The sequence below is a fragment of the Numenius arquata genome, chromosome 3 (genome assembly GCF_964106895.1).
Source record: "Numenius arquata chromosome 3, bNumArq3.hap1.1, whole genome shotgun sequence".
In the NCBI taxonomy this organism is placed as follows: domain Eukaryota; kingdom Metazoa; phylum Chordata; class Aves; order Charadriiformes; family Scolopacidae; genus Numenius; species Numenius arquata.
The window spans coordinates 8,168,217-8,180,516 of NC_133578.1; the positions used below are offsets into that span (position 1 = coordinate 8,168,217).

Sequence of the window (12,300 nt, forward strand, 5' to 3'; positions counted from 1 at the left end):
ATTCCAAGCGCTAAAATTCCTACTGAAAAGTTAGATGGGTCCAGATTATTTACTGAGTCCGACCAGTTGCAGTGTCTGGGCACAGAACAACTGGAAAAGAGCCCCGGTTGAGCGATGCACAGAAGACAAGCTCTGAAAGGTACCAAACCCAAGGAGAAAGTTTAAACAGACTTTTTTCACCCTTGTTGCCATCTCCTTTGGCAATGCAAACTGTGACAAGGGGCGAGATTGAACTCATGTCCTGTCCCTGCTGAGTGTGTAACAAGCTGAAAGGCAATTACAGTCCTGGATCATAAAAACATAAGGAATTTATGTTCCTGGTTTAAAATGGGAAACTGTCCTTTGCTTATCAACTACCTCAGTACATAATTTATATAGTCCAAGGGTAACTTGAATTGGGAACTATGGCTGTGCACAGTTCGCATCATCTAAGTGTTACCAGAGACAATTACCTTCAGGTAAGAATGTAAAGAAAATACCTATATACACCTATGAACAAGCCATGGTCAGAGGCAAAGTACTACTGTCAGAAACGGCTACAAGATGGTTAAATGCTTGCAAGGGGTACAGGCTGAATGTTACCTACACCGAAGAAGAAAAATATTCCAAAGGCAGTGCCAGGATGAGGAGCTAGTTTACTTAGCCTCATTTTTCTGTTACTGGAGTCTAAACACACTGCCTGTTTTGAAAGGCTGAGGTTTGGTTTTCCTGTTCTCTTAGAGATTCAGTTTTCCAAATGCCTTCAGTATTTAAGCACAAACCCGGTGGGCTGTGACCATTAATACCATAGTTCAACAGTGCCTTGAGCAGGGCTTTTCTGGAGGAAAAAAAACCCAACCCCTAAACACACACAACCACCCACAAATGGCATTTTTATTATTTACTTAAACACCTATTTAATTCCTACACAGTAATGTTTGTTTCTTCAACAAAATAAAACCACTTTGAAATGACACATCGTGTACCAGATGACATGACCTGTTCCTGGGCAGAACATCAGGTTTTCCAGTGAAACTTCAGCTTATGATCTATCAATAAGGATCAGAAGAATGTGCATATAGGCAAATCTAGAGGTAAAACTTAATAGTACGTTAATGAAAAATTTTCATTATCTTATAAAAATAAGGATTTATAATCCCATCAATAGCTGAAGAAAAAAAGTTGCACACCTTTTGCAAATAAACTGTGAATATTTATGCAATTTTTCCTATATTGTGTAACTAAAAAGAAATCCACAATCGTTTTCAATAAAGAAATGACCAAAATTGGTAAAGCTTACCTCTCGGAGTGTGGGTTTGCCTTTGAAAAATTCTGTGTTTTTGCTACTTTTTGGTGGGTTAAATCTTAAATTTAGAAAAGCACATCCATTAGCAATAGCCTCTAAAGGAGCCGGCCCTTCATATGGAAATCCAAGACCAACGAACAGCTGAAAAACAGAAAACAAGGACTATCTTAATTTCTGTTCTTTACAAAAACTGAAAGCTAAGAGTTAATTGAAACAATAATGCATTCTAAATGTACCAGCCTAAAAAAGTGTAACATTAAGAAAATGGGAGAAATTCAGCAATTTCTCCTCCCCAAGCAGTAATGGAATGTCCCGTAAAACACATTTGACAATAATTTTCTGTAATGAGCTGAGGTGGTTTTTCATGGAGCTGAGGCAACAACGGACCCTTTAAGTTATTTTTTCAGGAAAAAAAAAAGTCATGTGGTGGTTTGATTGGTGTTGAAATGGAACTGCTGGGCCCCTCTCGCAGGTACAGGCTTTACTGCAGCAACCTCACGGAACAGCTACGCTACTGTTTCTCCCGCTCTCCCACATCAGCCAACCTGCTGGTTTTGCCAACATGAACGTGCTCCTGCCAAACTGATTAAGTCTTCTAATTAAAACGGTAGATGGCAGCAAACATCAGCTGAAGACAGTGTGCTCAGACAGCAAGAGCTTGCACAGGATTTCGGGGGTTCAACCCCTCTGAGGTAAATTGAAGGAGGAAAAATGCATCACAAAGCTATTCTTACAGCAGCCGAGATTACGGATGCTCTAGAAGAGGCAATGCTTTTCTCCAATGTAAAGAAATGTAATATTTTTTTCAGAGTCGTCTGGCTTTTATTTGGATCTTGATCCCTTTCCTGGCCCAACATAATTAAAACCCCTGAATTAAATATAGGATTCGTGATCTTTATTGGAATGTCTGCGTATAATGAGAGAATTACAAGCTCTGATTTGTAACGGCAATTTCTCAGCACTGCTGTGTGATGTATGTGTGTATATATATATAAATATATATACTGCTTTTTTTCAAGAAAACAAAGAGCAATTTTCATAACTGTTGGGATCTTGTATTCAGGATGTACATATCCAAAGAGGTCAAATTATAGTATTCTGCATTAAATTTTCTGCAACGTGGAAGTGAATCCCAGTAAGAGAAGATTCAAAACTGAAGGCCCCTTCTAGGAGCTGATCTTAACACTGATGCATAAACCTGTGGTCATAGAATCGTTTTGGTTGGAAAAGACCCTTAAGATCATCAAGTCCAACCGTCAGTATTGCTGGGCACAAGCACTGCAGCATCAATCCTCTCCAACCCATGGCAACAACAGTATAAAATTCTGAGCTGGCTCATTTTAAATAGAGAGTTAACACTTCTCAGCATACTTGGGGACATACGATTTTCACTGCATGGAGCTGAATACCGTTATTTCAGTTTTAAATTTTTAGGTTAAAAAAAGTCACTGACTTGCAAAAAGTTTCTCAGTTATCTCACAGATTTAAATCTTACAGGAAACTCTCCAGTGGCTGATAAAAAACAAAAAACCAAGATCTGGAAATCTATCTCCACTGAAGCTAGATTATCTATATCTGGGATTTGTATATGGCATAAAGACACATTACCTTTCATTCAGAAAAAATACATACCAAATTCCATCTCAAAAGAGGCTTAATTTAAAGAAAGATAATGTCTTGAAAATAACAAATTACGGACATGAAACCATTTCATGCAATCTGCACACATAATGTTATTTATTTAAACCGCTCCTTAGTTCAGGTAGAAAACCAGCCGAGAACCAGCAATTAAAACCACCTGAAGTATCAATTCTCCTATGATCCCGTGTTTGTCTGTTCTGTAGAGAATGCTGGTTTGTTTGCTTCGTTTCTCCCTTTTTTAATAAACTGCCGCTGCGCACTGCTGAACAGTTCTGTGTCTGACTGGTCCCGTTTATTTAGGAGGAAGCTCCACGGGGAAAGAAACATGGTTTTATGTTTTGACAGCCCAGAGCACGCTGTCAACACTTAATCTATAATAAATAGCTCGCCACCTGTTTCGCATCCATTTTCCAACCTTACCTCTAAGCAGCACCGTGCCTTTGAAGAAAGAAGGATGTGTCTGACTGCCAGATCGTGTGTGTGCTGACTGTTGGCCTGAGGTTTTAGCCTGGCTCACAGCTGCCTGCAGCCCCCACCCCAGCTCCTTCTTTCAACCCTCCAAAAAATCTTCTATGGCTCTCCATCACGTCATCATCACGTCAGCTGAAGTTCCCAAACTGAATCTAGACCCTGCTCCTGGGAACTGCGCTTTATTAACATTCCTTGGTTAGGGAGACAGTATTTTTGTAGGGTTATAAAGCCCAAAACTGAGGAATATCTTAACTGCCTCAAAAAAGTCACATTCATTACGATTCAAAAAGCAAGCATTGGAAAACACAGGTCATTTCTATAACTCATTCTCACGATGCTCTAATTTGCTAACCCCTTGAATTACATGTAACTTGTTATTTCCAGAAAGGCTAAAACTACCTGTAAAAGTACTTCCTAAAAGTATGTTACAAATGCTGCAAGTCCCTAACTGAAAAAGAAGGGGGAAAAAAGAAAAAGGTACAAATAACAGAGAGCTGTTTTCCGGTACCGGTGAAGCAAGCATCCATCCTCAGTACAGGTGAGGCCGTGAGGAAGACAAGGCTCCTTTCCACAAAATGATAAAAATTTATCACTGTTTTGTGATATAAATGCACACTGTTGCCTCCACATAAGGTTGCTGGCTATGGTTTTTAGGGTACTCTCTTACCAGACGCTGTGCCTGGTGAAGGAGTCCACGGTGGGCAGCAACCTTCACCCTGTGGCTGAAGATCTAGAATGCAAGGTTTGATGATGTTGGCACTGTAACTGTGGGTACTCATGGCTAGCTGCAGCAGAATTGCTGTGCTGAGTAGAATTCTTCTATACTTTACTGGTTGATTAGTGCTTGAAACCATTTCATTTTCTGTACGTGAGCATTTTTCTCACTTTTCAAATGTTTTTGAAAGCCAGAACCATTATTTTTCATAGAGTGCTTTAAGCGGGCACACGCCACAGTAGGCTCTGTATGCTAACGCCCCATATAATGAGATGATTGCCAAGAGTTTACAGTATAAAAGTACATCTAAAGGAGACAGCAACAAAAAAATACAGATGTAAAATGATCACGGTGTCAGTGGTGGTTTTTTTTTTTAAAAAAAATTTCCTTGTTTACAAGGTCTGCCACCCACGTGTGTCTGTGCCTGTAGGTCTGCACGGATCAAAAAAGGGGATTCGTATCCGCAATCTCACTTGCCCAACTTGGGTAACGCAGGTGTTGAAAGCCTTCAGCAGGAGTACTTCGGTTTTCATAAGAAAGGCTCCTTAGGAACCTTCTCTGCCTTTGCAGTGAACTCAGCCCCTGGTTTGGAATTTCAGGCTTTTGAGTTGGCCACCCAGCAGCAGAGCAGCCAAGACACCATTCTTTTCTGATGATAATGCAGGCAGTCCTTTCAGGGTGTAGCAGTTAAGTGGAAACTTCTCTTGAGATGAAAAGTGCTTCACAATCCCTCCCGTGACTAAACAGTGGGGTTTTGTTTTATTTTTTGGAAACCACTGACTTCCAGTTGACACGAAGCAATTTATTTGTGGTGTTGACGGCACCAGATCAGACTATTATTAAAATGAGTACTTGAACAAACAGCCTTTCTAAATTATAGCCAAAAGTATAAGATAAGGAGCTAATGTTTTACCTCACTGACTGTAATTCTGACTAGCTGAATATTTAAGAGAAAAATTTCATATTCCAGAGACTAAATGCTAAATTTCCATAAACAGGAGTGTTTATCTATTCTCCTCTCCCCTTTCTTACACTACCGCACTTCATCAAATTTATTCTGTTGGGTCGGTGGGTTTATCACCACTTCTGTATGCCTCCTTCCTGAACTTATATTCTCGTCTGAACTACAGCCAGAGAAGTGTAGCAAAGGCTGTTGTTAACTACCTCGATATATTTTTCTCATGAATATAAAGTACTTTCTGGAAAAGCCAATCCTTTTGTGATTGAAACAACTTTAGAATAGAATCACTAGTTAAATGTCTTTTCAGCTGACCTTGGGAAGCGTGTGGAAGTAAAAAATATATTACTTCATAAAAGGCAATATGAAAAGTTTGTTTTCCTATTTCTGCTTACCCAACATTGCAATGGGATTTTGCCCAAACTGTCTAAACAGGGTGTTACTTCTACTTTTATTAATCCCCATTCAGAAACTGTAAATTCCACTTAGTAAAAGAATTTGGATTGCCTCAAAAATTCCCAGTGGCTCGAAGTAAAAAGTTGCATCTGAAACTTTCTCAAAAGGAGAAATATTTCTCAAGAATTCAGTCCCGGTTCTTCCAAGAGTCTGGTCCAACTCCTCCAGCTGCCCACTTGGCACAAAGCCACGCAAATTGGCAGGAAGGCTGCCAGCTCGCCTACCCTATTTTCCTCTGACGTGATGAATGGTTTTACATCTTCTCATTAGGAACTGTTGACATGTCTCGTTTTTGTCATGCACTACACAGCTGAACCAGCCATGATGAATCTCAAACAGCCCCCTCCTGCTTGGAAAACGCACTTGATCCGAAATGCGTTGCTTTATAATACACACCAGACTGAACTGGCAGCTGCAGGCTTTTGAGAATAACTGTGCCCTGAACCAACTCATACATTTTGGGAACGCCAAGCTCTGATCAAGACTCATGACTGAGCCATCACCTATCGGTATTTTGCTGTCTAAGGGCAAAATGAAGCAGTGCAACATAAACCGACACTTCTGGGTACACTGGACTGTGTGATTTGTTAAATTATTATTACTTTCTGAAAACTAGATCATTTGTCAGCTGATCTAACAAAAACTTGCTAACACAATGTTGAAATCACAAGCAACGAAAGACAATCATTGCCCTTGGGTATGAAAACATATGTTTAGAAAAAGAAAAATCTGAAAGTTTCGGAAACTTAAAGACAAAGTTTGTTGCTTGGAGACAGTAAATAACAGGCCTAGATGGTTCAAGTGAGCATTGTACCCACAGATGTTACCAACCCTGAGTTACTGCTCCCATTATTCTCATACTTTCAGCACACTGATTGTCTAGTGACAAAACCCCATAACTAAATTCATTATGGGGCTCTGGTCACGTTGCCTAGCGATTAAAGTGATTATGATTAAAAAGTGTCCCTGAACATCACTGGAGGCATGTGCACGCGTACACGCGTCTCCTCAGGGCACAAAGCTCCCATTCAAGTCAGCTTGATTTTGTGGAAAACCTGCACTTATTTTAGCAATTCGATCCATGATCCATTTAATACAAACACAATTGAGCCACACACGCAGCAGATGGCCAGCAGAGACAGGTGAGTGGTGCTTTATGCTAAGCTACGACAAAGTATTGTCTCTTAAAAAGTACCAAAATCTGAAACTGTGAATGTGCAGGTAACAAGAAGGCTTAGACCAAGTATGTCTGTTGATCGACACTGAGAGGCAACCATATGCTATGGCAGAACCACCGGTGTACCTATGAGAGGCTAAAGAAAAAAAAACACAACCCAAAATAACCCCCACATCCACCTCCGACTGAAAAAGTCCAAATTAGATGGTAAACCTCAGTTTCCACTTTAAATCTCAGGATGCTGTTGTTTTACTTTTCCTGTTAAACTAGATATATTGGAACAAGTAGGTATTAGAGGGAATAATAACTGAAATTCATGATGCAGTAAGCCGTATTTCATTTCATTTTGTTGCAACCTCAGAAATATATTGCACTCCCATTTGCCTGACAATAATAAGTATTAGGAGAAGCAGATGGACTCTTAATGGCTTATCATCAGGTTGAAGTTTTGTTAGCCTGGCTGCATCATAAATAAATAATTTCCTTAAAAGGAAAAGAGCTTTTTCATTTGAAAATCTGCTAACCAAAGTTCAGAAAAGCCACACGAAAATAGTGTTTGCAGACTTTAAAAAAAATATTAAAACGGTTTGTTAAGAAAGATCGTATCAAAAAGATAATGTGATAAAAGCACTGGCTTCCTGATACAGGATTCTGAAACACAATGATGTCTTTCTCAGTGCCATCTACTAAGAAACACAGCAAATTCTCAAAGGATTTTCCCCAGTGTTAGGAAGAAAAAATCCCCACCACTAAAGAACTATGCACAACAATAGTACGGAAAATCATTAAAGTGCCTTTAACAAAAATACAATTTGTGAAAAATATGCAACTTGCTGATCTCAAGAGTATTTCATAATCGCAAGACAGTATCTTCCATCTGATATTTAAATTACCAGTCAAAAACTAAGGGAAACTAGTCTGGCTACTTCCTGCGTCACAACCCCCCCCATCGCTTCACTGTGCTGAGTTGCATAATATGTATTATCAACTTGAATTTGTCCTAAACTGAATGTATCTTTACATTGCATCTTAGAGCACAGCAAATATAACTAATAACATCTAGATGAGCTTTCTGCTTAGTATTGAAAATCAAGCTTTTCAGCGTAATATATGTAAGATGGCTGATAAAGAATTAGAGGAAGACTTACTCGAACATAACTAGTATTATGAACTGTACTTTGAAAATTAATTCCATAGGAAGTCCATTAGCTTATTTTACTATTCCAGTGAATAAAACATGTTGGCTTTTTTTTTTTTTCCAGAAGGAAGTCACTGTTTGTGCTTGGGGTTATAACAATGTCAATATTCTTCCCACATTAGTACTATTATTAACACAGTAATTTCATACTCCACACAGGCAAAAGCTGTGTAATCTCAGTATTATCTATGACGAAAGTAAATGTTGACTTTTTAATCTGCAACATTATATGTATCTCTATGCATCAAGTACATACACACAGTGGTTGCCTTTAAAAAGGCATAATTTGCCAACAGCTGTCACACAGAGATGTCAAATTACCATCATTTTCCCAAATATTTCAAAAAGGAGATCTCTGCAGTCGTGTGGGAAGACTGGGAGGTGCTCGCTTTTTTTCTTTTGTTTTTATAATGGATTCTTCTGTAGAAGTACACAGCAAGAAACTATCAACAATGGGGAGTAAGTGGTGCAGTTCCACTCATTTTGCTAATTTTAAACACACAAACTACTTCTTTCACCAAATGGAAGTTAAATATCCTATTTAAATGTAATCTACTAAAGTATTTTAATATTGTAAAGCGCCACAAAGATCATGGGAATGGCACAGAAAACCCCACAAAGCATTTTAACTACGGGGACAAAAGTTTCTTTATTTTGATGTATATACTGTCCCTTATCTTGAGTTACCTTGCCTATGGGGCTACAGGCAAAGCACACCATAAAAAGCAGGTTCTTTTGCTCGCTCTCTCTGCACAACTGAAGCAGGGGAAGGAACTGAATGGCAAATGAAGTGCTTTTCTTCTTTTCTCCCCTAGAGAGTAGGGTCACTCTACGTTAAAGTCATTGGTAGGGCAGAGCAAGCGTGCCTGTTGTACAGCTTTCAGATGTTACCTAACGTTCACATCAGGGATGTAAAACAAAGCACATTCTCAGCTGATAATCTCCTTGAGCTGAATATCACATTTAAGACAATGAAAAATGAATTTATCCACATTTCTCAACCTGGTTTTTAAATGTGCCTGTAGGTTGTCATTCCAATTTTCTAATAATAGCTGTGAGTCCACACAACATGGACGTGATGAAAAATGTATTCTTAGCACACGGAAGAAAACTTAAGCTCCTTTACGTTTGGTCATTTTTTTTTCCAATGCTTTTAAATTAGGAGCTCATTTGTAGGAGGTGACATGCATGCATTTCAGATACTGTCTATTTGTCACTATTTTTGCCACTACTCCCTCTTGACAAACTTACCTTGGTTTCCCTCAGTAGAAACTGCAAATCCCGCCCACTGAGTATACCGTGGTTTTTTACGTAGCCGGGAATATAAATAGTGCTCGACCCGTGAACAGTTCCATGGACTTCCATATAGGTGTGGATGATGTCCAGATAAGCCTTCTTATCCTGTAAGAGCAACAATAAAATATTTTCAGTCTTTACAGATTTCAACCAGTAGTGTTCCATCAGAGCTGGTTTTTATCTCCTGTACCACAAAAGTCAGAAAGAGAAGAAGTTCCCTCATTCTTATATGAATTCTATAACAGCTGATCTTTCATTACGTTATTAGTTTTGTTTCTACTAGATTGGAAGAAAACTGCAGCTTTTTTATTCATAGTATAACTAAATCAATACGAAGGTCCTATTAATTTCTAATTAGACAAAAACCAGGTCACCATCAGACAGCTGTACTCTCAGTGTGCCTAAACAACACTTGGCCTAAAAATACTAAAAGATTTGTTTTGAAATATCAAATTTTCACTCTGATTTGGTCAGAAATGCAAAATACTTAGTAATTGTTTTTCTTCTTTGTAAAGAAATGGGTGAATCTCACCTTAGTAAAATGCAGTCTTGCCAACTGAATAACTGAACGCACATCTTTACCTAAATACCTAGTATCTGAGTCCCATAAGATACCTACAAAAATTCCACTTACCTAAAGATTTAAAGGCATTTGGGAAAAGACATAGAGAAGAGTAATGGCTTTAGTGTTGCATTTAAAAAATAAAAATAGTATACCATCCTCGTTTGCAAACAAGAGTTACTTAATTTTCAATGCCATATGTTTTTTGAGTTGTAAAGACTACTAGGATTCCAAAAGCAATTAGCTGTAGACTGTATTTACAGCCAGGATGCAGCACAGACCAGAGAGACTTTCCCTCAATATTTGCACATAGTCTTAGTAATAGCTCTAAAATCAGGCAACAAGTTTCTGTACTTCTTGGCAGTGAGAGATTTTTTAAGAATTCTAGTTTCACTCACTATTTTTGTCATGTAAATTCCCAGCCCTGTGTGAAAGCTGGCCAAAAATTTTACTGAAGTTCATTCGAAGGGCAAGTAGACTGGTGAAAATCCTGTCTTTTCTAACCTTGGAGGAGCAGTAAGGTATCAGGCCAAGGTGAACGAACACTATCGCTTCTTAAATTTGCCTTGCTAAATTAGCTGTTGGTGTACATTTGAATATACCGGGTATGTAATGTCACATAACAACCAGCTTCTAGCTTTAGCTTGCCCTGCTGGTGATAGCATTTGTGAAGAAGTGACTTGCCGGCCTCATCATTAAATCCCCCTGTTCTGGTGGTGATGCCAAGGTCGCACCAGTCAGACAATGTCCTGGGCTAAGTATTATATAAAACACCCAACAAATGGAGACAAATGTGCTGTCTTGTTTGATGTCGTTGCTGTTATTGTTAATTAACACAAATTATTAAAAAAAAAAACAACAAAACAAACGAAAAGCTTGCTCCTCTTTTTTTTTTTTTGCATTTTACTTCAAGTTTGAATTACTCTGAAAGAAATGGTCTTCCCATTATTTGTAGAGCAGCAAAATTAGAAACTGTTGAGAAGCTTATATATTTTGCTAAGAAAAAATCCATTGAAGAGCTTTTTCTTTGCAAACGTGCAGGAGAAATATAAATGGAGTAGCCTGGTCTTGTTTGCAGAATGCAGCAGCGGGCTGCCGCTGGAAGCCCACCTTAATCCTGCCTGGGTTTTGGTCCCACCAGAGCCTATCCCTTAGGCTTAAGTGCTCTGAATGGGGAGAGAAGGCAACGAAGTACAGCTACTACTGACATGATGTGCCTACAATAAGAACACTAATGCACATGCCTCAGATTTTATGGGCTCATATCACACAAAGCGATGACACGAATGCACTCTAACTCAAGATAAATATGAGAAGCAAGCACCTAGAAAGAACAAAACCAGCACTACCTAAAATTGCACTTACTTATTTTAACGATTTCAATGGCAATTTTACAAACCTCTGCTACAGAATATTAAGGTGCTCTAAAATAAAATATTTGACAGCAAAATTATTTAGTGTTTACAGTCTTTCTAATGGTTCCTGAGGAACTGCATTATTGGCTGTAGGACTGTTGAAGATTTTATATAGGTTCAAGAAGCAATTATGGAAGAAAAATCCATTGATTGTTATTGAACAGAAACATAGCATTTTTGGCCCAAGAAATTCAGGAACCTCTTGTCTCTGGTGGCTGTGAAATGCCTGATTTTGCAGTCTTCCTTACACAAGTTTTGGCCATTTTTTGGCTAGATAAATCTTTGATCTGAACTGGTCCTGCTGCCATCTTAATTATCTTTATTAGCCCATTTTCAAAGATGAAAAGGACCAAAAGAAATGTAACATTTTCACATCTCCTGTTTATATGTGATGCCAATAAAAACCTAGTGGTATTCTGAGAAGCATCTGTGAAGTTCCTTGCTTAAATTCTGCTGGAAACACTCTGATACATACAATGGACCTTGAATTTAGCCCAAAGTATTTCCCAAATCATCCCGTGACTAAAAAGTTCTTCACTTCCCCATCCCTGGAAGTGTTCAAGGCCAGGCTGGATGGGGCTTTGAGCAACCTGCTCTAGTGGAGGTGTCTCTGCCCATGGCAGGGGGATTGGAACTAGATGATCTTTAAGGTCCCTTCTAACTCTAACCATTCTATGATTCTAAAGTGAATCTTCCTACTATCTCCATGTGCTGTCCTCTATATAAATGCCAGCAGTTGATGACTACAAAACAGGGAATATGCAGGATTAAAAAAAAGTATACTAAAATGGGATGAAAAGAACAGGCTTCCATGCTGCATTTACAGTAGGTTCTTTTAGGGGCAGACGGAGAGTTTTTACTTAAACCCCTACAGTTACAAAATAATGTAATAAATATTACCAATAAATTCAAATTAATTGAGCAGACATACAAATTATATTTGAAATTAATATACAAACAATCAATACAATTTAGGAAGACAAAGCAAAAGCAGTGATAAAATCAGCATGTTTTAAACCTCTCTACAAGTGCAAACAAAATGTTAAATTAACTATCCATTGGGAATGTTACCTAACCATATGACTGACTGCTTTCCTGATTCAGAGTCTAAAACTACAGATAACAC

General features: G+C 38.5%; 1 protein-coding gene across 1 annotated transcript in view; it reads right to left on the reverse strand.

Annotated features, from left to right (window-relative positions):
- MGAT5 (alpha-1,6-mannosylglycoprotein 6-beta-N-acetylglucosaminyltransferase) overlaps window positions 1–12,300 on the reverse strand; it is a 128,264-nt gene that overhangs the window by 13,516 nt on the left and 102,448 nt on the right. The window contains exons 12-13 of the mRNA XM_074145035.1: window positions 9,153–9,302; window positions 1,280–1,426 (exon numbers count right to left, since the gene is read on the reverse strand). Coding sequence (XP_074001136.1) covers window positions 1,280–1,426; window positions 9,153–9,302 — 297 coding nt within the window. The remainder of the gene's footprint in view (window positions 1–1,279; window positions 1,427–9,152; window positions 9,303–12,300) is intronic.